Below are 27,289 nucleotides of genomic sequence, written 5' to 3' on the forward strand. Positions count from 1 at the left end.
GGTTAAGAAAATGAATGAAAAAAAAATTCAATCTTGCAAAGTGAACACACAACACATCTGTTGAGTCATTTTGTGACCAAAGACGGGAGCTCATCCACACAAAATATTTAACATATTTGAACTGGTGAATTCTGTTGCATTCTTAACCCTTGTGCTATCATAGATGACCCCACCCTTACATTGACGTGTTCTCCCTACCATGACAAAGGTGGATAAAGGTGGAAAGATTTCATGTAATCCATGGACACCAGTGAAGATCACAAATCATTGAAGAAAAAGGGTTCAGAGCACTGTCTAGTGGGTCTAGATGACCCAATGCCCCATGTTAAAGTGCCTAGGACAGCACAAGGGTTAAACCTAGTATCTCCTGCTTGGTCATCAGCATTTTTACAATATTAAATCAGATTGGACATTTTAATCAGCATGATGATTCAAGTTTACCATTCCATTAATTAATCTGCCAAATCTGTCAAAATCCAACAAAGAAGACATCAATTTAGGAGAGTTCCTAATCTGACCTGTTGGCACATATTCACCTCTACTAACCATTACAGTGAATGCTATTTCATTTTGTGGCAAGTTGTAAATCCTCAACCTTTTTTTCTGAAGCTTGCTGGGACTTTCAAAGTATCCAAAATCAAACAAGGGTTGACAAGATGCTTGAAAAGTTGTTCAAAGGGCTTTGCATTGCTTAATCTAGGTCGATGCAAGACTGATTTCACACAGTAAAAATTACATAGCAATTCTTCGTGTTAAAAAAAAGAAGAAGAAAAAACAACAGTAAAAAGGAAATAGAAAAATTCCAAATGTTTTAATAAAAATAATTTCAAGACTGCTGTCCTACAAGAACCAGAAGATTAAAAATACTCCTTTGTTCTACATCCCGTCATACTTTACAACTAATTGAATACAGGAAGGAGGAGGAAATCAGAAACGGAGTCTGAAATGTCCATTCAGTTGTGCAATAATTAATCTGTTTTACCCTTTACATATTCTTTTCTCATTGACCTATTTTCATTCTCATTTTATTTATTTATTTATTTTTTAAGGTAACTCCTTGTATGCCACCTTTGCTCTATTTTAGTTCCTCAAGATTCTAAATTTTCCTACGGGTGTTTTCCCTAAGGGATCAATAGAGTCGAATGCTTTAGTCATCAGTACTGAAAATGGCAACGCAGACCCAAAGTAAACTGGTCCAGCAGCTTTAAGACCTCTGCCTTCCCCACTAACAAGACAAGCGTGAAAGAAAACTTTGTATGACAGCTAGAACAATCGCAGGAAGCCTAAATAAGCTAGCAGTCCAAACTACTGGCTACTAGCCAGGTATCAGCAAAGGCAACTGAAAGATGTTGTGTGGCATGGTAACCAGTGGCAGCAGCCAAATTTGAAGCTGGCAGGACTTCAGCTTACTCTGTCACTGCCTCTGTGTCAGCCAGTGCTTAAGGGGAAGAGCGATTGTCCAACAGAGCGATCAGCTGACCGTGGAACAGGCACTGACAGTCAAAAGGCTTTGGTCAGAGGCTTGAAAGCACCCCGCTGACAAACCCTGAAGCTCAACATGTGTTTTTGGAAGAGTTGAGCAGGTGTCCTGTCTACTGCTCTGATACATGTGACCTGAAAGCTGGCAAAAACCAGACATTCCAAGCCTGATACATCAAGGGAAGGTGCTATGCTTCTCCTGAAGTTAAACTGAAAGTCCCACTCAGATCATCTTTTGATCTCTTTGAAAAGTGTTCCCAGTGGTCTTTTAGTTACGATTATGTCGTTTTAGCCAATATAAAAAAAAACTTCTGTCTTTTTCTAAGACATCTAGTTTCTGCAGAACAGCAGGAGTTCACAAGCAATTCACCTCTGAGTTGTGACGCGGAGCAAGTCCACTCGCACTTCCCATCATCCAACTGTTTACACTCTCTCCCACTAGCTCACAGCCCCTCCAACCCCTGACCTAATTTTACCTGTACAAAAAATGGAGAGCACTATCAGAGCTTGCCAGCCATTCAGAGTTTGAGCCAGATAGCAGCTCAGATAAAGAAAACAAAGACGTACATGGATTTAGTCATCTATAAGTGGATGCATCGGAATGGAGCGGAGCAGGGAGCTTGCGGCCTGCGGATTGTATTTTTGTATTTCACAAATACGCTCTTTTTCAAACAACAGATTTTCTTCTGCTCCAGATTTACAACTATTTGAATAAAGAAATACACAAAAATGCAATTTTAAGCTTACATTTCCTGATTCATGTCTTCCATCATGAGAAAATCCCATAAGAACATATTAAAAACACTAAAAACACAATTTCCTTGGAGTGAGTTTTTAAAGCTTTGTGCTACGATTTGAAGGTTATTAAACCTTTGTCAGACAAGGAAGCGTTCTTTACTGAAGGCATAAAAAAATACAGAAAAACTAGCAGAAAAAAGACAAGAAGTCCTTTGAGCCCGAATGTAACGCACGTTCCCATCAACCCCAAAATAATGGTTTCCCAGAAATAATCAACCTGGAAAGATGGTTTTACAAGATGTAGAAAATATTCAAAGTAATAGTACATTTTTATTTATTCCTTTAGGTCCCAGAAAGTAATTTTTTGTCTTGTGTGACATGATACATTTTACAAGATGAAAAACCTCAACAAATAAGACAAAATGTTATCTTTCGGGAATTAAAAACATGCATTTCTATCAGTCTCTGTTTCTTGCTGTTTTCTAAAAAGTGGCCAGAATTCAGGCCTCTGGTCCTCCTGTCCTGCCTGTAAATGGTGTCCACCCTAACTTTCTATGATTGGAACTGCAGTCCAGAGAGTTCACCACAGACTGTTGATTTTTCAATTTGACAAAGATCAGATAATTTTCCTTCTTTCTAAAACTTCTATAATCTTGATTTTTTTAATTGCAATACCTCAACTCTGTCAATTGTGTTCCTTGTCAAACACTAGGTAAAAGCAAAGAAGCATCAAACTGATGGGAAGCAGAGAAGGATGAATGACGTTTGAATGTGACAGACTGACAGTACAGCGTGACCTACAGCCATTTGGGTTCGAACAGCCCTTCTTATGGAGAGCTGCAGCTTAAAGCTCCAGAGTGCCTTCAGAGGAACAGATGAAAAAAAATGTCTCCAAAGATGCAAGCAAGAACTTCTTTTACGTGTCAACTAAAGAAGCACATAGCTATGAGGTAAAGTGTACTAAAATACTGAAAAAAAGATGCTTTGTGTCTCATGGACAGATGAATTGTGGGTAATCAAACAGGTGGACGAGTCATTAGTAGATTCACACAGGTCATCTCGACGAATCAGGCCCTAACGGTGGATTCATGAACCAACATTTGCCTCTTTTAGAGTTAAGAAGGCAACTCAAATAAACATATAAATCTGCTTTTTGTTTTCAGACTGTTGTTATTCAACCAATAGCACAGAAAGAAATATTTGGCATCGGACTAGGCCAGCAGCTTTGTGTGGGTCATTTCCTAGTCCTGTAACATCCAAGTATTCCACTGTCTGGCTGCCAGCAACGATCCAAAACCTGACACACTTGTCTGTAGGGATTTAGCTTTCATTATGATGAGAGTCTCACAAGTTCAGACAAGTGTGATGCATCAGTGAGCATAAATAGGTTGATAGGCAAAATTTCAAATGAATGTGATTTTTTTACCCCTGCTATTATGATTTGTTTTAACAGTAAAAAAAAGGTTTGTAAGTTAAACTTGAGATTTTCAATTGACCTTATTGAAGATGAGTGTGTTAGTTAATACATGTGATAAACCGGCTAAAACCATGCCACAAAACTGCAACAGTTGGCTTTAGAAAACTCCACTAATTTGGATTTGAAAGACAAGTTAACCCTTGTGCTATCCTAGGCACTTTAACGTTGGGAGTTGGGTCATCTAGACCCACTAGCTGCTCTGAACCTTTTTTCTTCAATGATTTGTGATCTTCACTGGTGTCCATGGATTACATGAAATCTTTCTACCTTTATCCACCTTTGTCATGGTAGGGACAACACTTCAATGTAAGGGTGGGGTCATCTAAGATAGCACAAGGGTTAAAAAATAGACAGTTTAAAAAGTAAAAACAAAAGTGAAATGACTCATCTAATAATAGTCATGAGGACAAATCTAATTTCACAAGACTTTGGCAGTTGTATTTCCACCCACTGCCTACTTCACAGTTTACAAGACAAAATCTGTTAAGCTGTTTTTCAAAAATAATGTCAATAAAGCAGTAACTGTGATGTGACAATATTTTGATTACATATGGTTTTTTTTCATTTCCTACTCACAGCACTGTATGACTTTTCCAATGTCATAGAAATGTAACATTTTTTGTAGAGGAAATCAAAGAAACACAATCACAAAAGTTTGAGCCCACCTAAAAGTGCCAAACTTGAAAGCTCATCTGAGGGAGTAGAAAACGGAAAGCTGCTCTGCAGATTCTAGGAAAAGACAGCTCAATCTGAAGTGAGTGCTGGGTTTTCCTTTATGACAGTGCCACCCAGTGGAAGGATTCTTCAGGATGGGATAAAAGGAACAGCTGCACATGCAGATCTAATAATGCTCCCACGTCTCACCATATATTGCTGAAATACACTACAAACCAAATTTGTGAAATTCCCTAGAATAGTTTCAGCTATAGAATGCTTGTTTAAGCCTCTACATGTCCTAAATATTATCCTGTAATAGAATTATGTGCATAAATTACATTTTTACACACAGGAAAGCAATGAAGCGCAAGAAAAATAAATGTTTTATGTTTTTGTTTGATGCAGTTTGTTTACTTCATATGTTAAATGAGTTATGTATAAACCCAGCTGAGAAATGTGACCATGCTGTCTGCATACAAGCAAGGAAAGAGTGTGAACACGTGTTCTGATGAGTCCACGTTCCAGCTTGCCTTTGGGAAAATAAAATGTGTCAGCTTTTAAATCCCAAAGATGAGAGCAACCATGTGGGCTGTTATCGTTGCCACAGCCGGCATCTGTGAGGGTAAAAGGGGGGCATCAGCTACTGTGGCATGGGGGATCTGCAAATGTGTTGATAGGTTGAAAGACGTGCCGACATCAATGGGATATTTTTGTATCTTAGTGGCCTGTGTTTGTTTTCTGCAGGATAAAAAAGATCTAATTCTGTACCATTTCCAACAAAGTAGACTGACAAGCTGAAAACTGAGCTACGGTTAAAGTTAGATAATTGAATAGGATAAAAAGGGGGAAAAATCTGACATAATTCAACAAAACTTTAATCATCCATATGAAATTATATTCCCATATAATTTTACAAAAACAATAAAATTGACATTTAAATCTGGTCCAACCTGTATTTTGGGAAGTTTACACAACTTTTAAATCCTCTGACTAACTTTTCAGTCATTTGGAAAAAGGATTAAATAAATAAAAAAACACCACCCTTACACACCCCAAGACCAGCAATGCTAAAAGCGTCTCCTCAAAACAAGAAAAGAACCCTAATCTTAAGAAGAAAAACTGTTAATTTTACTTAACAAGAAATCTAATGAAAATATATCAAACTTGAGAAACAAGGCGTTCCACACAAGCATTCAAAAGGGATAAAATACCTAAAAAAAGTTACCTGTTAGATATAGAATTACTTCAAATTGAATATAGTAAGTCATTTTTTTGTTTGCTGGTTCTAAGCAAATGGTTTGTATTTTTGAGTTTGTATGTACTTACTGTAATTGTAATTTATTTTGAGTACAGTGAAAAAAACAAAATGAACAAAATGAGAATATGATCCAAGTACAAGTTGGTTGATTGTAATAAATCCTCATAAAATCTAAAACTAGGCCTTATTCATACATCTAAATGTTGTTTTTCAAAATAGTGAGAATGTATGCCAGTCTAACTTTATTTATCTTAGAAATACCATTTTTGAGCAAAAACAAGAACCTGAAACCTGGAAAACATCAATGTTTTCCAGAGGTTTCCAAAGGTTTGAAATCTTTGGAAATATCAACAAAATTGCAGTGAAGATCTGTTGTTACCCCATCAGGCTTGACCCCAACAACAAGCTCAACAACCAACAACCCTAACTAACTCCTTAGAGTTTTAGTCATATTAAAGAACTTATAAACCAGAGACTTTTGGAGAGAGCATCCTGCCTCGATACTGTAGCAAATGTCAAATGTCACCAATGATTCAACAGGGACAGTTAAACTATCTAATCACCACAATCTGATTTACATTTATTGTAACCAAATAATGTCAAGCCCTGCAAAAAGTTTTTCTGTTCAATGTCCAATCTTTCTTTTTTTTATAAGTCATCTTTTATCAACTCATTCTCTTCCTCTGTTGATCTGGATTTGGGTTTTTTAACTAAAAGTTTGATTTGACGGCAACACAGGCAATGCAGTTCTAACTGAATCCACTCCACCCACTGTTACTTTTGTGTGAGAAATGTGGAAAAAAACTAGAAAAGTGGAGACGTCTGTGCCCTAATTAGAAATGAAAGGGTTACCCACGGGCTGTCATTGAGATTTGTACCCTTAAAAATAGAGATAAACTGTCTCCTTCATTGTTTCATAATCCAACACTGCAAATGCTTTATTGAAGAATTTACAGAGATGCTTTCAGTTGTCTGCACAGACTTTGACTGATATTCAGCTACAGATGAGGTTAATATGCATGTGGATGATGTCTATGAAAGAACTGCAGACGAACTGTGTGCCATCTTTGAAACCTGCTCATTAATGACTGTCAATATTTAGATGTTTTGGAGTTTTTTGTTGCTTTGTCTGATCATACTTGACCTTTCTGCTGCCCCTGTGGAGAATATCACAAGATTAGATTTTATGATATCTCTGGTTCTAACGTTGACGTTTTGTTGAACTCATGTGCTTCAGGTGTTCTTAATGCTGTGGACCCCACTGCTCTCCTTGGAGTTAAAACGTTTATGGAATGCGCAGAAGGTCAAAACTGCCGGGACAAAGTGGAATTTGTTCATTGACAGGTCTTTTTTTCTTTAACTCCTTGCAAACTTCAGTGTCCTGCTTGGGAATGATTTTCACAAAGCGTCCAGCTCCACATCCTTCAGAACTCTATTCCTGTTCTATGTGGATACATAAGATAGCAAATGTTTTTTTGTTTATTGATGTCTTTATGATTTTGGTTATTAAAACCACTTGAATCCCACAACACAGACAGCAGTTCAACCACTTGCCGTCTCCAAGTGGTGGCCGCTAGATTTCTCAAATCTGTGCTCAGCAGTTTGTTACCAAACCTCACCCGTGTGGTGACCATGTCATTGCCGTCTGCTAAATCTCCAAGGTCCTGTTTTCATCAAGGAAGAGCAAAACAACTCAACTGGCCTGTTTCAAACCTGCTGTTTTGAGGACGTTCTTGAAAAATGTGTTTACCAAGAGCATTTTTGACTTTCTGCTGCTGATCAGTTGTTCATTTAGAGTTTTAGGCTTTAGGTATAGTGATCAGCACTCTGGCCTCACAGTGAGACCCTGGTTCGAAACCTTTTGTGTGGCATTTGTACGTGTGAGGGTTTTCTCAAGGTACCCCAGCTTTCTCCCACAGTTCAAAAACATTCTTAAAAGTTTACTGGTGACCCTAATTTGCACGTGTGGCCCTGTGAGCGACTGGATAGCTGCCCGCCTTTGCCCTTCAGTAGCTGGGATAGGCTCCAGCACCTCCACGACTCCAAAATGGAATTCAGCAAACTGGATTGATGGTTGAGACTGCTCAAACCCAGACAAATGAAAATACAGACCATAGGACTGTGGAAGACATCTTTAGTTAAATTAACAATACCTTGTGTTTGAAAAAGAGAGAACATCTAATTAATCACTAAGAGCACAAAAGGACAAATCCTGGCATCAAAACCCTTAATTTTTTCCAAATAAATGATGCTCATTTTGAATCTGGTGCCAGTAACAGAAACAAAGGATTGATACAATAAGGAGGAGCAACACCTTGTTATAATCTGAGAATGGCAAGGACCAACTGTTGTAGTAACAAGAAATGCAAATGAGGCTGTGATGTCTATTTTAAGCAGCTAACAGTCATCAAGGCAAAGAGATTTTTTTGAGCATTGCAAGTATGATGTGTCAAGCCACCATGCTGTCAGTGTTAATATTTGCACACAGGAATATGTCTCAGGAAATAGAACAGTGGAAAAAAAAACAAGTCACTCCAGTAGTAACCCTAAAAGACAAATAAATGTGTTATTTCTTCTATAAAGGTCTGCATCTCATCATACTCGTTTCATTTCTTGGGCCTTCATCAAGCAGTGACCATGAGGCAGACAGAGGCACTGATGAGTGTGTCGAGGTTACACTGACGTTTGACAGTGATTACATATTCTTGCTGTCACCGGGATGAAGAAAACAGCCAGAGAAGATTTCATCCAAAAATAGAGTTAGCACATCTAATTTACCTCAAAGCATGTCACAAAAGAAGCAAAGCAGATGAAACAATCCCAGTGTACCTCTAATATTTGGAGATGTCGCACCTGAATTTTGTGTTCAGAACACGTCGTTTTTTCCTTTAAGCAGCAAAGATTACTTTCCCAATTCCACCATATTTTACAGAGTTTTAAGGAAAGAATAATCAAAAAAAAATGTTTACATCGAAGTGATCATCATTTATTGAATAATAGCACATATTTACATAGGATAGTTTAGCTCTTTAGGGATTTATTTTATTTTTTAATGTGGGATTTATGGGGGGAAAAATATTAAACCCAGTAGATGCTAGCATTGTACCAAAATATGAAGCTATCTATATTATTTTTAGGACTTTTTTAAGTAAACATAACATTTTTAAGTAAATATTAACTAAATAATTTAGATTAAATAGATAAGATAAGATAGATAAAGATACTTTATTGATCCCAGCTTGGGAAATTCAGTTGTTGCAGCGTCGGCGTTAGGCTCAAGATACAAACATACACACAATAGACGACAACAGAGAACCAGAACAATCAATCAGAAAGAAACATCAGTGGAAAAGAACTGTTGTATTGCGTGCCACATCAGGAGAGAAAAAGAGCATAAATGACTTTATCTATTGCACATGGATGGCAAGTTATAGAGTCCAATGGAGTGAGGTATGAAAGATCTCCTGAAACGGTTTGTGTGACAGCGAAGCTGCCTTAGCCTGTTGGAGAAGGAGCTCCGCTGACCATCCAGTACAGGATGGAGAGGATGCTCAGGATTATCCATGATGGATACCAGCTTATTTAAAGTCCTCCTCTCCATCACAGATTCAAATGTGTCCATTTTACAACCAATTACAGAGCAAGCTCTTCGGATCAGTTTCCTCAGTCCATTACTGTCCCTGGCAGATATGCTGCCCCCCCTAGCAGACCACCGAGAAGAACAGAGTGCTGGCCACAACAGACTGGTAAAAAATCTCAAGCATCTTGCTGCACATGTTGAAGGACCTTAGTCTCCTCAGGAAGTGGAGTCTGCTGCTGGCCTTCTTATACACAGCAGTGCTATTGCTCTTCCAGCTCAGTCTGTTGTCTATGGTTACTCCCAAGTACTTGTTCTCCTCAACCTCTGCCACCTCTCTGCCAAAGATGCTGAGAGGCCGGTAAGCTGGTGGTTTCTTCCTGAAGTCCATCACCATCTCTCTCTCTTTTCCACATTCAGCAGCAGGTTGTTTTCTCCAGACCATCTCACAAATTTATCCACAAGATCCCTGTACTCCTCCTCCCACCCACCATTAATGCAGCTAACAATAGCAGAGTCATCAGAGAACTTCTGAAGATGGCAAGCCCTTGAGTTTTTTTTGGCTAAAGGGCTTAAAATCTGTTAATCTAAATGTCTTTTTGTTTGTTTTGTTTTTTTGGAAGTGGAATAAATGTAATGAATTCTTAAATAAATTTTGATTTAATGTCTTTGTTTTCTACTGAGCCACAAAAGGGACATCAAGGAAGAAGAAAAAAGCTCCAATTACTAAAAAGGTTGTTTTTTTCAAATTAGATTTTTTTTCCTTCAATGTCCTATAGGGTCTCCGTAATTTTAAGATGTTCTAAAAATCTGACATTTCTGCCTGGACCTAGAATTGTACAACAATGTACACTTTATTCTTTGGAAAATTCTCAAAAAACATGGGATCAGGGAGAACAGAACCAAGAATGGATTCAGACCAATGTAGTTACAGATGTGTCCGCTAGATGTCGCCCAATGATCAGTTATACTGAGTGTGGACAACAACTGGGATTAAGAGCTTTCGACCCAGGAGTGGCGCTGTGTGGTCATGCCCGTCCAACACAGTGGGATGAGCACTTGTAGCCTGAAAAGGCCTTCACAGAAACGGATCAACAGCTGAATGCTGCCACAGGGGAACTGCTGCAGCTCCACTGTGAAAAGTCATCTGCTTGAATTTGTGGCAGTAAATGACAACATTGTGCTAGTGCCCAGCTTCCACAAGTCATGTGAACGTAAACGCAGTTACTGTGTTTGGCCCTCTCAACCAAACACGCCGCTCACACAAACAGAAGAAAGTGACAAACCAGCACAAACAGCAGCTCCCAGCTGTCCTCTGTGTGCAGCTCATGCAGTTTGGAGGAGCGTCCATTGGCAGATATGAACAGCCAACGTATCCAATGAGATGATTCATGGGGGGAATTTCCCAAATGCAGCGGATTCTAAATTTCAAAGTGTGAAGAAGGATCAGGGAGAGGAAGCGGCCATGCCACATTCAGGGTCACACTGAGCTTTTATCACAGCAGTGCAGAGGTCAGCCCCTGCCCCGTTTGGGCCCGTCCTTTGGCCTACTTGATATCACGGCTTCTTCAGGAGGCCAAGGCTGATCTCGTCACATAGCTGGAGAGACACAGCACAGGAGAAGATGCAACCTTGTAAATTTGCCCTGCTGAGTCTTTTCGACATGTTTGTGCTGCCGGTTGAGCGCCAGGCCAAGAGTCAATAACCCGCTCCCTCAGCAGCAGCTCCCATGAGGCTTTGCGGCTGCGAGAAGTGTGTGCCGACTGTTTTCCTGTTTTGTACTGACTACCCATATACTTATGTCACAGGGATTTCAAAGCACATAATCCTTCTTATATAAATGGCTTTTCTTTTTTGCCCTGGATGGAACCAATCTGGAGTATCTGCAGCTAACTTTACTACTTCCACTCCACTCGGACGAGTTTCACTACTGACCATGTTTGCATACTACTCCAGTGAGCTAAAAATACAGGACAGACAGTTGTGATGAGTCATGCTTCACAAAAACTGCTCATCAAGGCCTTCACTGTCCGACGTTTTCCCACCATTGACCTACAGGAAAACAAAGCCTCAAAATTAAAAAAGTTTGAACACAAATTCATTTACAAAAACCTTTAAAAACTGTCCTCCGGATTTCATTCACCAAGCCGACACAAATTATTTAAAAAAAAATGTTTATTGACATCAGAAGCAATTTAAATTTTTAACAATAAACAAGTTTTTTTTATTATTATTATTTTTTTTTTGCGATTACAGTGGTACATAAAGATCAGTAAAATAACTGTGATACTTCAATTTTGATAATGTTATTTAGAATAAAAACACACAAGAAAAAAAAAAAAGAGGAAGAAAAAAAGAAACACTCAGGTCTAACTTTTTTTTGTGTGCTGTGCACTGCTAGCTAAGGGAAATACTGTAAGCCCACCCCTTTACACTGTACCAGGCAGGATAGTGGTCTAGGAACTACCACTGGGGGAAAAAAAATAAGACTGGCAGAGAGATACCAACACAATACTGTGTAGTGTTAACTATACAAAAAGAGAAAGAAAGAAAAAAACAAAACTGTACAGCATAAAAACAACTGATATACACAGCCTTTTGTTGGCATTTTTTTTAAACCCCCTTAGGAACTAATGTATTTTCTTTCAGTAAGTGAAGTGTACAAGGGGATTAAATGCTTTACAAACAAGAAAATGACTGCACTGGCTGTCTACTCGTCATCCTCATCATCATCATCCTCCTCTTCCTCCTCGTCGTCGTCGTCGTCATCATCGTCGTCGTCCATCTTCTTCTCAACCTTGGCGGGGGCTTTTGCCGGAGCCCCACCACCTGTTTTACCCTTAGCGCGGTAAGCAGCAATGTCCTGATGAGGAGAGGGGAAACGCAACAAAAACACAAAAAAGAAAAAGGTGAAATGAGGGTACTTTCAGAGACCGAACGCCCTAAGCCAGCGGCTGCTTTACCTTTCCGTACTTCTCCTTCAGCTTGGCCGCTTTCTTCTCGTAGGGTTGTTTGTCCTCCGCCGAGGTGCTGTTCCACATCTCGCCCAGTCTCTTGGCAACGTCACCAATTGTCAGGCCGGGGCTCTCGCCTTTCACCTTCGGGCGGAACTCCGAGCAAAAGATGAAGAAAGCGGATCTGGGGGCGAAAAAAACAAACAAAAACAACTTTAAATGAAATGCTCAAATTCAGCTCTAAAAGTTGACCGCCGGCTTGTCATCCTTACGGGGGTCTCTTGGGGGCGTTGGGGTCCTTGAACTTCTTCGTCTTGGCTCCTTTAGCTGGAACATAGCTCATCATCTCCCGATCATATCGCACCTTGTCCTGTCTGGCCATGTCCTCAAATTTGCCCTTCTCCTTGGCGGACATTGTCTGAAACCAGAAAGGTAGGCGTGTTGCAATCCAGCCTTCTGTTCCTGGTTTGGAGTTAATGCTGCTGCTGCTGCTGCTGCTGTTGTGTCAACAATCGGAAAGCCTATTTTAGATTACCTTCCATCGCTCAGAGCACTTCTTGGAGAACTCGGCAAAGTTCACCGAGGCATCGGGGTGCTTCTTCTTGTGCTCCTCCCTGCAAGTCTGGACAAAGTAGGCATAGGAGGACATCTTCCCCCTCGGCTTAGTCGGATCTTTCCCCATCTTCAAAGTATCTAGACACACACATTTTTATTTTTAAACTGTATGTTACATTTTAATTGGCTAAAAATAAGAAATCCAAAAAGCCAGATCTTTCAAACATGCGTCATCCCTTTCAGTTATAAATACAAATAAATTAGTTAACTGTTCCTATCAACCAATCAGACCAAGTTCCACACAATGAGGACATCTCATGTCTTCCTAGTGACGTTAACAGATTGTGGCATCATTAAATAAGTTAAGACTAGCTAACAAAAAGAAAAGAAAACTGCTAAAAAATGGACAATATAATCTATGTTTTGTGCAAATCTGTCCAAATGATCAGCTTCTTTTTTTTTATTCCAATTTTCCAAAAATAAAAAAATATATATTTTAAAAATACTTTTCTTAAAAGCTAAACTTCCCCTCAGTTGAACTCAAAAACATAAACACAAGCGCTATATGTGGTCAGAGTGAAGAGACTAAAAGGAAACAGTTCTGCTAAAAAAAAATAACAAAAAGCTCAAAATGTTTGGGGAAAACTACTTCTTATGCGTTAAAAAACCCTCCTAAGAACTGTTTTTATCAATTAAGGTTAAAATGTATTTAAAATACACAACTTTGACACAAAAATGACACAAAAAAGCAAAAACTGAGGTTTTTATTGAAAATACAACACTCAAAACTGCATTCTAATGTGGTAAAATGTTCTTTTTAAAAGTGTCGATTATGTATTATTTTGTAAAAAAAAATACATTTTTTTAATTGAATGCAACTTTATTTAAAAAAAACAATTATTTTTCCTTTATTTTCCCCCATGAAACGCTACTGTAACTCCCCAAGTTAGCGGCGTCGAGCGAAGTAGTAATGGCGCATAGGCTCTCGTTGAGGAAAAAGGAGGTCAACAACGACGGCAATATTTCTTCTTCCATTTTGTGAGAATGCCTTCTTCATGAAAGAAAGTCCCCCTCAAATGTCTCCACCCGCCTCCCTGTTCGCTTTGCGACGCCAGCGAGACGTGCGAAAAGCCGGCGATCTTGACAAAAATATTTCCCCGGTTGATTCCTATTGCTCTAACCGCCTTCTATAGTAATACATTGGGTCTGTGCTGTGTCTATGAGCGGCTGTGCTACTGACTGGGTTTCTATGAGCTCCTAATGGCCGCTCGTCTTCATCCACTAACATGGAGAATATGGCTCCTTCTCTTTGTGTCAGCGCACTGCATGCAATAGAGGGCAGAGCGACCGCGGCGACTACTTCATTTCAACGCCCGATTTAACACCTTTAAACGCATCGGAAAAATCCCCGCGAGGTGTCTTTCGATTCCCAGAAGATGGCTCTTTCTTTTGCCGTCGTTATATTTCACAGTTACGGGTTCGACTCCCGGGAAAAGCGGGTTAGAAAAAGTTGAAGTGAACTGCGCCTCTGTCATTTGCCTCGCTTGCCTTGTTTCCTATGCGAATACAGTCAGCCATTACAGTAAAGCGCAGATGTCGGCGTATTATTTTTTGCAAAGTCTCGACGGGTTAAGTGGGGGAAACAAGCACGTATCCGTGTACATTTCGAGGCTTTGTTCATTTTCCCCCTCGTTTTCGGTCAAATTTCGTGTTTAAATCCCGACCCGCACTCACACATGACAGGCATTCAGCTTCGCAATGCACTGCAATGCCAATGGCTAGCTAACGGTGAGTCTCCTGCCATTGTCGATGAATGCATTGTACGCCAGACATTCTGGATTTTTTACGCGATAACCGCTATTTGATTTGATCTCATTTTGTCAAAACGCCTCGGTAGTATTTTTTTAAATTTTTCTTATTTGACAAAATGGTCGTTTTTCGTCGATTTTAGTTAAAGGTTTAACATTCATTTTCTCCATTCTTTTTTTGTTAACAGAGCGTCTACTCTACACTCCCAGTCAGTTAATGTAATGTAAACCTGCTTTTCGCCGGCTTTCTTTTTTTTCATGTTATTTTCCAACGTTTTTCTGCATTAAAATGGTTTAAAATCAGTCAAATGTTTAAAATGAACCATGTCAAGCACATAACTAAAATATAAAGACGTGTTATTGTTATTCTGGCAATTTCCGAAACTTGAAATATTCGTTTGGATAATACTTACCTATTGACTATGGCTGGATCTCAATGCTCTGCAATGGCTGTGTATGAGGGAACATAGGCGATACGCAGTGTCTTCAGTCTTCTGCTCACTCAACATTACTCTCGGCGGGACTCGTACGCCATTGGGCAGCGCCCTTTCTGCGCCTCTTCTGATTGGTCAGAGACTTTTCATTGTCCTAATAGAAGACGATCTCCTATTGGCTGTCTTTTGTGAAACGTCACTTAAATTTTCAGAGGCGCCTGGATACAAAAATATTTCGGTCCAAGCATGCTGGAGCTGGTAGTAGTGTAGTCTGTTTGCCATAGTATTGAATTCACTACGTTGAGCACAGTGTACAGTAGAAAAGTGAAATGAATGAGACTCTGTAGACGAGGCAGCTGTAAAATGTTATACCACTACGTCAGACGGGCAGTTCTCACCTTCAAGAAATGGTCCCAACATACTTTGTCCAATATTTTTGTGTTTTTGTTTGCGCATTTTTGCATAGAAAATGCATTTGAATTAATACTGTATTGACCCAAAAAAGAGGTCAATTGTTACTGCTCTGTCTCTTTATGCTTTTGGGATTAAACCTGATTTGAAATCTCATTATAGTTTGGGTTTTAGAATGAAAACACACACAAAAATGCAATAATTGTTTTCTCTTTGATTACTCTCCATCTTTTAATTGTCATCTTGTTATATACAAAAAAAAAACCTTTTAACTCAATAATATTAGCTCTTTGTACTGTTTGATGCTTTTATTTAACTATTCGCATAGTGATGGTAAAAATAATGGTTGTTTAAAAAAATTGAAGTTATTTCATGATTAAACATCACACATATTGGAGCTCAATATTTATTTGTTTTAGATCAAAGTTTGGTTCAGCTTGACTTTGTAAATTTATTTAGACAATTATGATTACATGTTCCATAATTATGACCAAAAAAATGATCAAATAAAATCCAAAAATAAAAATTAAGGTAGTTTGTAAACATAGTCATGGTCTTTCTTTAAATGTTAGACCAAGAAGAATTCATAGCTTTCTTTAATAAACAAGGTTGGAAGCCTCTAAAATTATATTTATTTGCCTTTTCATTTATTTTAAATCAAAGCATTTAACAAACTGCAAGAGACAAGTTAAAATATTTCAAAGTCAAGTTAGAATATTTCAAAGTACTGATCCCTATAAGAAAAACGTCTCCATTACATTTATTATAAGAATCGTGATATTTAGCTACAATCGAAAAATCATAAACGATTGATCACTAAAAGCAAATTCAACAATGTGTTTAATTATAAAAAATAAACAGGGTCCAATTGCAGTGCAGCAAAGCAAACAAAGGAACTTACACTACTTCTTAGCTTATTACTCTTTAGATTTTTATTTTTTATGAGTATTTTGATTTTGTAAAACCACATTTTATGAAGTTAACTGTTGAGGGGAATAAGTCTTAGAGTTTCTGTGCTCTACAGATTGTGAAAGATGAGATTTGGTTTTTGTTCCGTATAAACATGTTTGAAACTATGAAATTTGAATATTAAGGCAGATTTGAGAAAGTCTCCTGGTTTACAGTAGAAACATTTTTAATTTACAAAAATTAAGCCTAGAATAACTTTACATCACATTCAATTTCTGGTGAAACACAATAATGATGAGCTGACAAAAGTCAGACGCCTGAGATTTTCTCAACATGTAATTTAGCGTAACCAATTAAACTTGGATTTTTCTCAACGTTTGCGTCACTTTGCAGTTCCAAGAATTTATAATATTTAATACAATTTTTATTTTTTTACATGAGCTGTTTACATGTTTTTCTTGCCTAATTACAAAAGTTTGAGATCTGAATCAGCGCCACCATCAGGTAAAAACTGTAAGGAAACTATATTGATTGAGTCACGTGAACAGGACAAATATCTGATTATATTATGTGAAACCAACCATATAGACCATAAATTGGCTGCAAGTAAAATCACATATCCCATTTCAAAAAAGAAAAAAACTAATAAATATAATTATATATTTAATAATATACACATATTTAAATGTATATGTATATGTAATGTATATTTTTTATTTTTCAAAGGTATTCTCCAACTGGGAAGAGGTGGATTGAACAGATTATAAATGCCAATCACACCCCACACTCGGGCCATATGTCTGCCTGTGATGTTGTCTGTCTGTGCCTCATTTTCCATCAGGAGATGCCACAGCAGAGAGCTATAGCCAGCCCATGTTTATGCATTATAATAAGAACTCCCTGAGAATAATATGCAAATTCATTTAGTCATGAGGAGAATAGAGGACAGGAGAGGAGCACACACAGTAGGGGCTAAAGGGAGGAGGTTGCACGCAAAAGGGCGGGATTGGGTGGAGAGAATAACGTGTGTGCACAAATGTGCGTGTCTGTCTGCGTGTGTGTGCGCGCGTGCGCGCGGTGCATGCTTTGGGTAGCATAAAGACACAATGGAGCTGTGAAGGCTATAAGTGAAATCGAATAAGGGAGATATGTAGACTCTATCCCTCCCCCCAACCACTATATTAACTAACCTCTCAGAATCCACACGGAGGCCCTAATATAGTAAAAATAATTTGTTTTTAATTATTATTTAAAATAAAATCATTCTGCAATAAACTGCAGAATGATATAAATTAATCTTTAACTTACATTTGTTTCCTTTTGTTCTAATTTTTATTTAAAAAACGCAAATTTGGAAGTCTCTTATTATTAACATTGTTGTTGCTGCTCGTTTTTGATTTATTCGCGATTTCAAAGTGTCAAAATGTTATAAAATGTCCTAATACTGACTACTATCTTAAATGCCTAAAACCGGTCAGCGCTGGTTTGATGAGCTAAAGTACTGCTGATAACAGCTGCCAGCTGCTATTCACTCGAACCACCGGAAGGGGGCCAGCGGAACCTTTGCGGGGGATGACAAAGACAGACGCAAAGCCGGCGGCCACCGGAAGTAGAACGTTTCTGTCACGAATGTATGAAAAGATGCACATGGAGCCGCCTCTCTGGGTAATAATTGTGGCATTGCAATGATAGATTTCTACAATATATGTTATCACTTTTTATGAAATGTAACTTATTTCGAAATATGTCATGTTTTGCGAGTTTAAATTCAGATTTGAATTGAATTAAAATAAAGATTTTGTGCAATCGAAGGCTAACTTGTTAGCATGTTAGCAGGCCGGCGAAGGTGGCTACTACTAGTGAGTATAAAAACATCAACAGAGGTAGTCACATGTATTTTCAAGCTTGTAATTATAACTATAAACGTATTCTTTCATGAAGTTTATGATGAGTTCGGTCTAAATCACTTGCATGATACTTAACTTTCAGTACAGTAGCCCAACTGTTGAAATTGATAAGGTTGTGTGTTTTAACTGAAAAACATTCTACGTGTGTTGACTTGACGGAAAAACAGAAAAAATAGCTTTTGGGGAAAAAAAGCAAAGTTTGTTTCCATGTGTGTCGTGTTTTTTTTTCACATACCCTTTTTCTGTGACTTTTTTCTCCTATATCATTCATAGCAATTTGGGAGCTGAGCCAAGCTGCTGTGACATGGTAATGTTCAGTGAACAGCACCTGGTAGCCGTGGAGCCAAAGAGAAGCGACTGTTTGCCGATGACTGATGGAGACACTGGTTTGGAGGCTTTGGCCTCACCGCAGGCGGGGTATTTAGGAAAAGTCAGTGAAGCTCCTGCTTCCTCTCATTGTTGTCACATGCGCAAAGATGAATCATAGTTGGGAGGAGAATACTGTGACTTTGCAGTACCATTCCAAATTCAAAACATGGAAATCTTTGACAGTAAAAGGCGAAAGTACTCATACAGTGTTTACTTAAGATGACTCTTCTTAAAGATCTTTAAAACTTTATTTTTGACTTTGTTTAAATGGGTTTTTGGTTTTAATTCAAGGACTGTTTTTTTTTTGTCTACCTTGGGTCCTTAAAATATAGGTCTTATTATTTGCTTACATTTTTTGCTGTTATGCTTTGTAGGTTCAAGAAAGAGCTGCTTCATTGGATCATTGTCCTTGGTGTGCTGCAAAGGGGCTCACCTTTTCTTTACGTTCGTACCACATCAACCTCCAAGAGTCAATCACCCTCTGCACAAACTCCCAGGTCAGTCCTAATGTTCCCTTTCCTGCACACTTCAACACAAACACATTTCAAACCTGCATTTGAGTAATTTCCTGCCACTCTATCTGTGTTTATTTCCACAGTGCCTTTTCCCCCTAGTCACCCGACCCCTGGAGGATATTTTGTCTGGCTTGGATTTGACAAAGTCAATTGTTGAGAACAAAAGAAAAAATAATTTTGCACTTGAACATGAGGAGCTTGTAAAGTCACCAGTCAAACGCCAGAGAATAAGCGAAGATGCTGATTTTGAGCCACAGAGTGGGACTCAAACAGATCGTGATGTCATCAGTCCCATCAGAAACGGCCTTCAACAAACACTTGAAGATGATGGCAAAAATCTCAACGAAAACCAGAAGGTGTCCGTGGACGCAGAGACAGTGGGATGCAATTATTCACCTGATAAGGATGTGCAAAAGAGAAGTATAATTTGCTCAGATGATTGTGCTGCATCTGCATGCTTGGCATCGGAGGAACTGTCATCAAACTCTTTGGGGGCCACGGTTGAAAACGAGGCTACAATTCCTTCTCACCTCGGTTCTGTCGATACACCTGACAAAACCAGTCATCACAGGATTTCTATTCCGGACAACGATCAGGACACATTATTTATGGAAGTCGATATTCCACTGACTCCGGCATTGAGGACAGATGAAAACTCCCCTACTGCGGATATTATCATTTGTAAAGACGGCAAAAACTCCAAACCAGGGAGTGAGGATTTGTCCTGCACTTCGCAAAAGTCCAGCAAGCTTGTTTCTGTTCCTAAGCAGCTTTTCTGGAGCAACAGGGACAGCTTGTGTTGGCTGGACTCCCTGCTGGTCGCTCTCGTGAACTGTAAGAGCTTGAGGAAAAGTAAACCTAAAGAGGAGCCTCAGCGCTCATCGGTGTGGCACTTGATGACAAAATATGACAGCATTTGTTCTTCCATCAAAACGCACCAACACACCGACAAAGGTAAGAGAACAGTAAACAAATGAATGTGTTATAGGCTTGTCAGGAGTTTCCTTGTTTTTATGCTTACCCTTATTTTGTGTGAAGCTCAAAGAAAATTAGTTTAACCAAAGACATGTCGGAGACAAATATGTGTACATATTTTTATTCTCACCGTACTTGTTTTTTATTTTAATAGGGACACATCCTATCAGGACTGAGCTAATGTTACAAAATGGGGGGGGGTTGAACTTTTTTTCTTTCTTTTTTTGGATTTTAGTTTTTGGATTTTTTTTTTCTTGGCTGCTGTTAGTTGCTGCTACCCAAAATGTACAAAAATCAAACTGTCAAACTAACATTAAAGCCAAGAAGAAGATAGTTTTTGGCTCCTCCAAGGTTAAACACTCTCTGTACTGTTAGAGGAAATTCTTGAAAACATCAGTGATGACTAACCTGAATTTGCTTTTTACTGGATAGATGGTCTCGCTTTGGTGCCGAGTCATGTTCTGCAACAGGCCAATGCTGACCTGGAAAGTCTCAGGATATCGCTCTTTCAAGAACTGCAGCCCAAACTGCACTGCAAACTGGGTAAGAACGCCAACTGAGAACAAAGCTACCTTTTTTTTGACAAACCAAGATGAAACATTGTTGTGGTAAGGCAGGGGCCGGGAACCTTTTTGGCCGAAAGAGCCATAAACGCCACATATTTTTAAATTTAATTTCGAAAGAGCCATACAATAATGTCGCGTCCCTTTCCCACACTGAGGCACAGAGACTTAACCTCTTTTAAGGTTCTTTATTCCATAGCTGAACCCTATTGGTCCAAACTACCTAACAACAGGCTGAGCGACGGAATTGATGGTCAATCAGCATCTCTGGGTGATGTGTTCAATGAACTCCGGAACTTAGAACGCGACCCAACAGCCACCCAGTCCAACTCGGTCCACTATAATATGGTTAAAACTAAAAATACAAGTGAATGTGTGCATTTGATGTAATTTCAACACTTTTAAAGTACAATAAGTCTGTGGATTCTTTTTAATAACATTGTAATGCTGTTGCTAATAAATGATGAGTATTTCTTAGCATGAATGTGACTTCTGGTGCTGCGTGGTTTTGCTGATGGTCTAGTCTGGTCGATACGTGGTGAGTTTAAGCTTCATGCAGGCGTTGAGACTTCCATCCATTAAACGTGATCGTAGGCTGGTCTGAATGTTCTTTAGATGTGAGAAGGACTGCTCACATGCAGACGTGGAGCCAAACACACACTCACGCTGCAGTGTGTGGTATGTGACGGGCAGCGTGTTCTAAGTTTTGACAATCCGTGCACGATTCACCTCGCTGCCTCTGCCCACTACCCCTCCCCTTTCGTCCTCGCACACCCCGTCCCTGCAATTGCGCGCTCTTTCTCAGAGACTGGAGCGTGCAGTTGCAGGCACGCCAATTCACAGGTTTCAGGCTGGTACAAACTCTGTGTTATAACAGATAATAATAAACAGTTGCAGATATTTTTTCTCCAAGCACCGCTACTACTGCGCGCCCCCCTGGCATCGCATCGCGCCCGAGAAGGACTGGTCTAATGAAAAAGAAATTTTATAATTAAATATTTGTCTGCGAGCCACATGTGACCATCAAAAGAGGTCACATCTATGGCTCCCGACCCCTGTGTTAAGGTATGAAAGGGCAAAAGCTCTTTATTTTTGAATTAATTGGTCATGCTATGATAAAGAGATATATTTATAAGCAATTTAATAATCAAATTGATCATTACTTAGAAAATAAAAAATTGATTCATTGGATAATATTAATCATTTTGATGCCTGTAATACCTTATGCACACTGATATTTATGGGTTTGTCATTCAGGTGGTGCTTTGTTAGATTGAACATTATTATTGTTGTTGTAACTAATAATAATAAATTCCATAACTAAGTTTTTTATGAACCAAGACTTAAATCAGTCTCTTTTATTTTTAAAATGTACGTTTTCACCACTGACATTACGCTCTCGTTCATCTCTATTGGGCAACAAACTGGCATTTTGGCAAATGTGGTAGTACCACTGTACAGGTTTCCGAATGCGTAATGGTTTCTGAATGAGTTTGTTCTGAAAGGTCGCAGAGCCGCAATCCCCAAAGCAAAAATCCATCCAACTTGAAAAAAATGCCGAAACGCGTCCTAAGCTGCTCTGAATTCATCAGCCGATAGGAGAGCAGCGTCGGATCAGGAACAGCATGCAAACGGTGGCGGGCTTCAAAGAGGGAGACGTGTCTGAGCAAATGCTTTTCAAACCTGCTGCACTCCCTGGGCCACTCGGGGCTTCTCTCCTTGAATATTAATATTGAAAAAGTCGGCTCCTTTACTTTTGCTTACAGTAGGGAAAAACAATACCAGGTACTTGTCTGTCCTGTTCTTGGAGGAGATTTTAGTCTGCAAGGGAAATGGATTCTATTTGCACAACAGGGAAAATACTGTTTTGGGTGTTTAAACTAGTAAAGGCTTTAATTATTGTGATTTTTCACTTGAATTTTGCTCAAGATTTCCAACAACTGAGTCATTGTTAAAGGGCCATTTAAGTCTTGAAGTCATCTCTTAAAGCAGCCATCAGTAGTAGATATTATCACTCAGTGACAGCAGGTCCAGGCTTGTTAACCTACAGTTTTGCCCATTTTCCTGCAGTCAAGTCTGTTTCCAGCCATGTTCACGCTCAGTCTTGCTCCTTGTGTTTACGCTCGTCAGGTCAGAGGGAAACTCCGGTGTTTGCCATGCCACTTCTGCTGAAAATGGACTCGTGGGCGGAGCCTCTTTTCCAGCTAACCTTTCGCTGGGAGTTCCAATGCAGGGAATGCAAAGTTGCCTCCAAAGAGAGGTAAAAACAACTGGAAAATGTAGTATAAACACTGTGAAAGGGCAAAATGTGCTTTAACTCAGATGCAACTGCCGTTATATTAAATGTAGTTGAAGCATTATGAGGAAAAGACTGAAAGTTTGTCATTTTCTATGTGAGTAAGTAACATTTAATTAGATTCATTTATAGGCAATCAAATCTTGGATTTGATTGAAATCGTATAAAAATGAATAATTTCATAAATGGTTTTAATAAATACAATTTACGGTCATATTTATAATGAAATTATACATGGTATAGGATACTTTTAGATCTTTGCAAAGCTTTTAAGAGTTATGTGATTAAACCGTTAAAGTTTCTCCGTGATTCTACTTGAACGTTTTACCTATGCTGATGAAATAAAGTTACATGTCATGTTTTTTTTTGTTTTGTTTTTTTAAAGGGTTACGAAAACTCTCCCCACATTTACAAAGGTGGTGTCAGATTGGCACCCACAGCACGCAGTTCATTTCTCTCCATGCAATTACTGCCGCAGACCCAATCAGATGAGAACTATGACGCTGGAGAGGTAAGAAATAAACTATTAGTTTGGTCACATCCCTTTTCCACATCTTATGAGTTCTATAAAGTACACAAGCTCAGAATTTTTGTTGTGTTATATTACAGAGTAACTTTCTTCCTTTTTTGTGCTGTGATTCCTGGTTTTTAAAGCTGATGAGTTCTTGGGCGAGGCACTTGTCGCCACAATTTATTAATATGATAGGATTTGTTAGCGTTTGATACAAAATGTCTGATTAATGTTGCTCTATTGTTGTCCCATTTTCTATGCCTGTTGGCTTTTAATGCTCATGTATTTCAAAATGATTACAAAAGGAGGATTACAAGTTTACTAGCAACTAATTTTTGACTAATGTTATTTTTTCTAATTGGTTTAGAATGGAATCTATTTTTGAATGCTAGTGTCTGGTTATACATTTGAAGAGGAAAAATGTGGCCTCTTTTGCACACTACCACATACCTTATATGGGGTAGCTCTTGCCTTTGCTGCTCAAACAACCTTCACCAGTCTGTAAATGTCCAAAGAAAAGGTCCTAGTGTCTCTTCCAGCTGCATTCAGTAGATGCTTTCAATGGTGGGACCTCTGTGGATGTGGCCCGCCTCCCACTGAAGCAGTCTGGGATGTGGGGAGTTGGAAGGACGGCTTCAAACCTCCCTCTTCCTTGAGTGTTATCGGGGCTGTTGGTTAACATTTCTGTTTTTAGCTAAACATGCTGCCTCCACAGCTGTTTTTGAACATCACATTTTGTTGTGCTTCCATTTGAAAGTGTTGATTCACAACATCGAACTAACCTCTGAGATAAAACTAAACGAGTTACTTCATTGGTTCACTTACTTTTCAGCCACTTTGAGCTTCCCTTGTGCTTTTGTATGATCAGCTGTCTTTTGGGTGTTTCTCTGTACAGAGTGCCTGAAGTATTTGCACTGCACTTTGTGGAGGGTCTTCCTCAAAATGATGTTAATCTGCACTCATTCAACTTCAATGAGAAGCGGTATTCTATAACCACCGTCATACGATATGACCAACAACTTCAGCACTTTGTCACCTGGACTCGCAGAAGTGACGGTAAGAGTTTCAGTTCTGATGCGTTGACCTTTTTTTACACCGAAAGTTCTCATATTAGAGTTTTATTCATATTCCTCAAAGCTCTTTGTGCTAATTCTGCTATTTGCTGAATCTTAAAAACTTTATAGTTTTGATCGTATTATTATCTCCAAATATTCTGTAAAAATCTTTTTTTCATGATTAAAGTTTGTCCTAATTATTGTTATGTGCTGGTCATTTAAATGAGGGTTCAAATCAGGCATCTGAACTTGGGAGGTCTGAACTTTTTTTCAAATTTCTTCAATGTTTTCATAAAGATGGCCACTTAAGAATAAATTTATAACAATAATAAAAATCAGTTTGAAACGTTTTAACAAACATAATTACAATAGAAGAAAAATTAACAGTTAGTGCCAAAAAATATCTTTTTTCTTTTTTAATGCTTTATTTTTATTGTAAATTTGGTTGAATTTATCCATTTTTTTAAGGAAATCAGCATCTACAGGTATATTTTTTTAATAATGTATTAAATTGCCTTTTAGAATAAAAAAAAGTAGTTTTCTACCAGTAATATTAAATTTGACCTGTTTTTAAATATGTAAAAAATTAAATGTTCTGAAATAATGTGAATAAAATTCAACCAAATTTACAATATTTATAAAGGATTAAAAAAGAAACAACCTATTTTTTGGCAAACAATAAAAATAACAATAAAAAAAATACTAGCTGATACAACATGTTTATCTAAAAGCGGGTAACTAGAAGACCAAACCTAAGAAATGTTGCTGCCTCTTTAAGTCGTAATAAATGAATAAATCTGCTTATTATATGAATACATTAAAATACATCATCTTTTACCGATGTGTCAGTTTAAAACCCCCGATTTACAGACCTGGTGGTAAACCTGACGACACGTCTGGAAGTGGTTTTCATGTCATTCACTGTAACCACATTCTGCCTGTTTCTTTAGGATCCTGGCTGGAATATGACGACCTAAAGCACCCAGAATGTCAAATCCATCAGGAGCTTCTGATACCTGCTCACGAGATGCACATTATCTTCTGGGAGGAAGAGGGTGAAGAGCCTTCTGTTTGTTCTCCATCCTCCACATTTGTGGAACCCCCTCCCCCTGTTGAAAGCCTCCCCAGTTTGACGAACTTGAGCGTCAATGAACCGCTCCTTCACAATGACACTGACATCATCTCTGCATTTGTGGAAGAAGAGAGCCCGTCTGCCGCCAATGCTGACACGTCAATAGGTGCCACAACGCTCCTCGATGCGTTTCAGGGTCTCAACCACAACGACATTGTCACGCTCACACTGGTAGAATTGGAAACGCATCAGGAAACGTTGCCTTCAAAAGACAACAAGCCTGCTCAGGACTTTAATGTGTCTTCAAGGGATGAGAAGTTCCCATCTTCGCCAGACAGTTCGTCTCCCACAGAGGTTAATGTGTGTCAAAGCTCTAAACCTCCAGCCACAGCTAGCTCCTCTGGTCCTGAGAGTGATGTAGGCATCGATCCAACGTTTGTTACTGCAACAGCTTCTTCAGAACCATCCACACCAGTTCCCAACAACTCTGGGAGTCCCATTGTTCATGACAACCAGAAAGCATCTCCTGTGTCTTCTACCGATACCTCAGCTCTGTCCACCAACCAGGAGAGTTCCACGACTACATCAGTACTGGGTCAGAACGCTCGTTTGTCCTTAATGCTAACTGCGCATCCTTTGTATAAACACAAGTGGAATAAAAATTTAGAAGTCACACAAGAACTCACGCCGGCAGCAAAAACAAGGCTGGCCCAGCCTCTTCATTCTACTCCGCATCCTCTGAAGAAACAGCCCATTCCCATAACTCTGTCCAAACCGCAGATCTTAGCTGATGAAAGCGGGGAGTTCCCACCAAAGGCTGCAGAAATGTATGGTGGATTCAGTACAAAGAGTCTTCCTCCATCTCCTGCACTGCCCAATGACGAAGCAATAGTGTTTCAGACGGTTTCAAAGTTGCCGTCTATGCCCACATCAAAGCAATTTCTGGATATCTGGCCTTCGAAGAAGCTCCCCTCAAAAGTCCCCCCAGGTCTTAGCGACACTGAAGCTCTTAGATACAAGCTAATAAAGAAACTTAAGGCCAAGAAGAAGAAGCTTGCGAAATTGAACCAACAATTAGGCAAACAGGGGGGAACCTTCCTGTTACCGGACAGCACTGCTCTGACCTCTCCAAGCACGGTGAGTTCCAGCACATATGATGGCTCCACTTGTGACGACTTCCTGTCAGAGTTGCTGTCACCTGCAACCACAGCCAGCAACGTTTCACCGGACAGCACTGGGTTCTTGGAGATGCTTGCCAGTGGGCAGAACGTACCTGAAACGTTGAACTCCAAAGTCAGCGATAACATCCAATCTCATACGAACTGTGGTACTAATGAGCCTGATGCTGAAAACTTCCTGGAAATGTTCCTCTCACAGTGCTGTTGATCTAAAATGAGCAAATATTCAGTAAATATATGAAGCAAGATATGCTGGTTTTAATAGCATGGAAAATAAGTGATTTTATAAATCAGGTTTCTTTTTTTCTGTTTGAAGACACTGGTTTTCATTCTTGTGTTCTTATAAAAAGGTTTTTGGAGTTTTTTTCCTGTTTTGGTGGTTTGTTTGTTGGATCATAGTTTTATTTTTGAAGGATTCAACACCTTTTTTATTTGTACTGTAATTCATACCCCAATACAGAATCAATGTTAGGTAAGGAACTTAAATTGGCAATAAATGTTTTACTGTTGCATTTATTTAGTAGTGTGTAGATTTCTATGAAAAGGTCATAACATTGCAGGACAATTTTGACTATTCTGACCTGTAATGAC

At 39.0% G+C, this 27,289-nt stretch overlaps 2 protein-coding genes across 2 annotated transcripts; one reads left to right on the forward strand and one right to left on the reverse strand.

Annotated features, from left to right (window-relative positions):
• Nucleotides 1-11,380: 11,380 nt before the first annotated feature.
• LOC101165167 (high mobility group-T protein) lies at nucleotides 11,381-15,055 on the reverse strand. Its single transcript, XM_004076191.3, has 5 exons — nucleotides 14,917-15,055; nucleotides 12,676-12,833; nucleotides 12,413-12,558; nucleotides 12,150-12,324; nucleotides 11,381-12,049 (listed from the first exon to the last, which is right to left on the reverse strand). The coding sequence occupies exons 2-5, from the start codon at nucleotides 12,820-12,822 to the stop codon at nucleotides 11,897-11,899; spliced, it is 621 nt and encodes a 206-aa protein (XP_004076239.1). The 5' UTR covers nucleotides 12,823-12,833; nucleotides 14,917-15,055; the 3' UTR covers nucleotides 11,381-11,896.
• A 2,748-nt stretch (nucleotides 15,056-17,803) lies between these two features.
• Nucleotides 17,804-27,214, forward strand: uspl1 (ubiquitin specific peptidase like 1). Its single transcript, XM_023962378.1, has 9 exons — nucleotides 17,804-17,922; nucleotides 18,438-18,594; nucleotides 18,908-19,030; nucleotides 19,132-20,002; nucleotides 20,456-20,566; nucleotides 22,717-22,846; nucleotides 23,268-23,393; nucleotides 24,289-24,449; nucleotides 25,399-27,214. The coding sequence occupies exons 1-9, from the start codon at nucleotides 17,891-17,893 to the stop codon at nucleotides 26,904-26,906; spliced, it is 3,219 nt and encodes a 1,072-aa protein (XP_023818146.1). The 5' UTR covers nucleotides 17,804-17,890; the 3' UTR covers nucleotides 26,907-27,214.
• Nucleotides 27,215-27,289: the final 75 nt, after the last annotated feature.

This window comes from Oryzias latipes, chromosome 14 (genome assembly GCF_002234675.1).
Source record: "Oryzias latipes chromosome 14, ASM223467v1".
Taxonomy (NCBI): Eukaryota; Metazoa; Chordata; class Actinopteri; order Beloniformes; family Adrianichthyidae; genus Oryzias; species Oryzias latipes.

What these genes read in the sequence shown, in the direction of transcription:
- uspl1 (XM_023962378.1), top strand. Translation starts at nt 17,891, where the DNA reads ATGAAAAGATGCACATGGAGCCGCCTCTCTGG. An exon ending in AAAGTTGCCTCCAAAGAGAG is followed by an intron (nt 22,847 to 23,267) that starts GTAAAAACAACT and finishes GTTTTTTTAAAG; the next exon opens with GGTTACGAAAACTCTCCCCA. An exon ending in AGAACTATGACGCTGGAGAG is followed by an intron (nt 23,394 to 24,288) that starts GTAAGAAATAAA and finishes TTCTCTGTACAG; the next exon opens with AGTGCCTGAAGTATTTGCAC.
- LOC101165167 (XM_004076191.3), bottom strand. Translation starts at nt 12,822, where the DNA reads ATGGGGAAAGATCCGACTAAGCCGAGGGGGAAGATGTCCTCCTATGCC. An exon ending in AGTGCTCTGAGCGATGGAAG is followed by an intron (nt 12,559 to 12,675) that starts GTAATCTAAAAT and finishes TTCTGGTTTCAG; the next exon opens with ACAATGTCCGCCAAGGAGAA. An exon ending in TGAAGGAGAAGTACGGAAAG is followed by an intron (nt 12,050 to 12,149) that starts GTAAAGCAGCCG and finishes TCTCCTCATCAG; the next exon opens with GACATTGCTGCTTACCGCGC.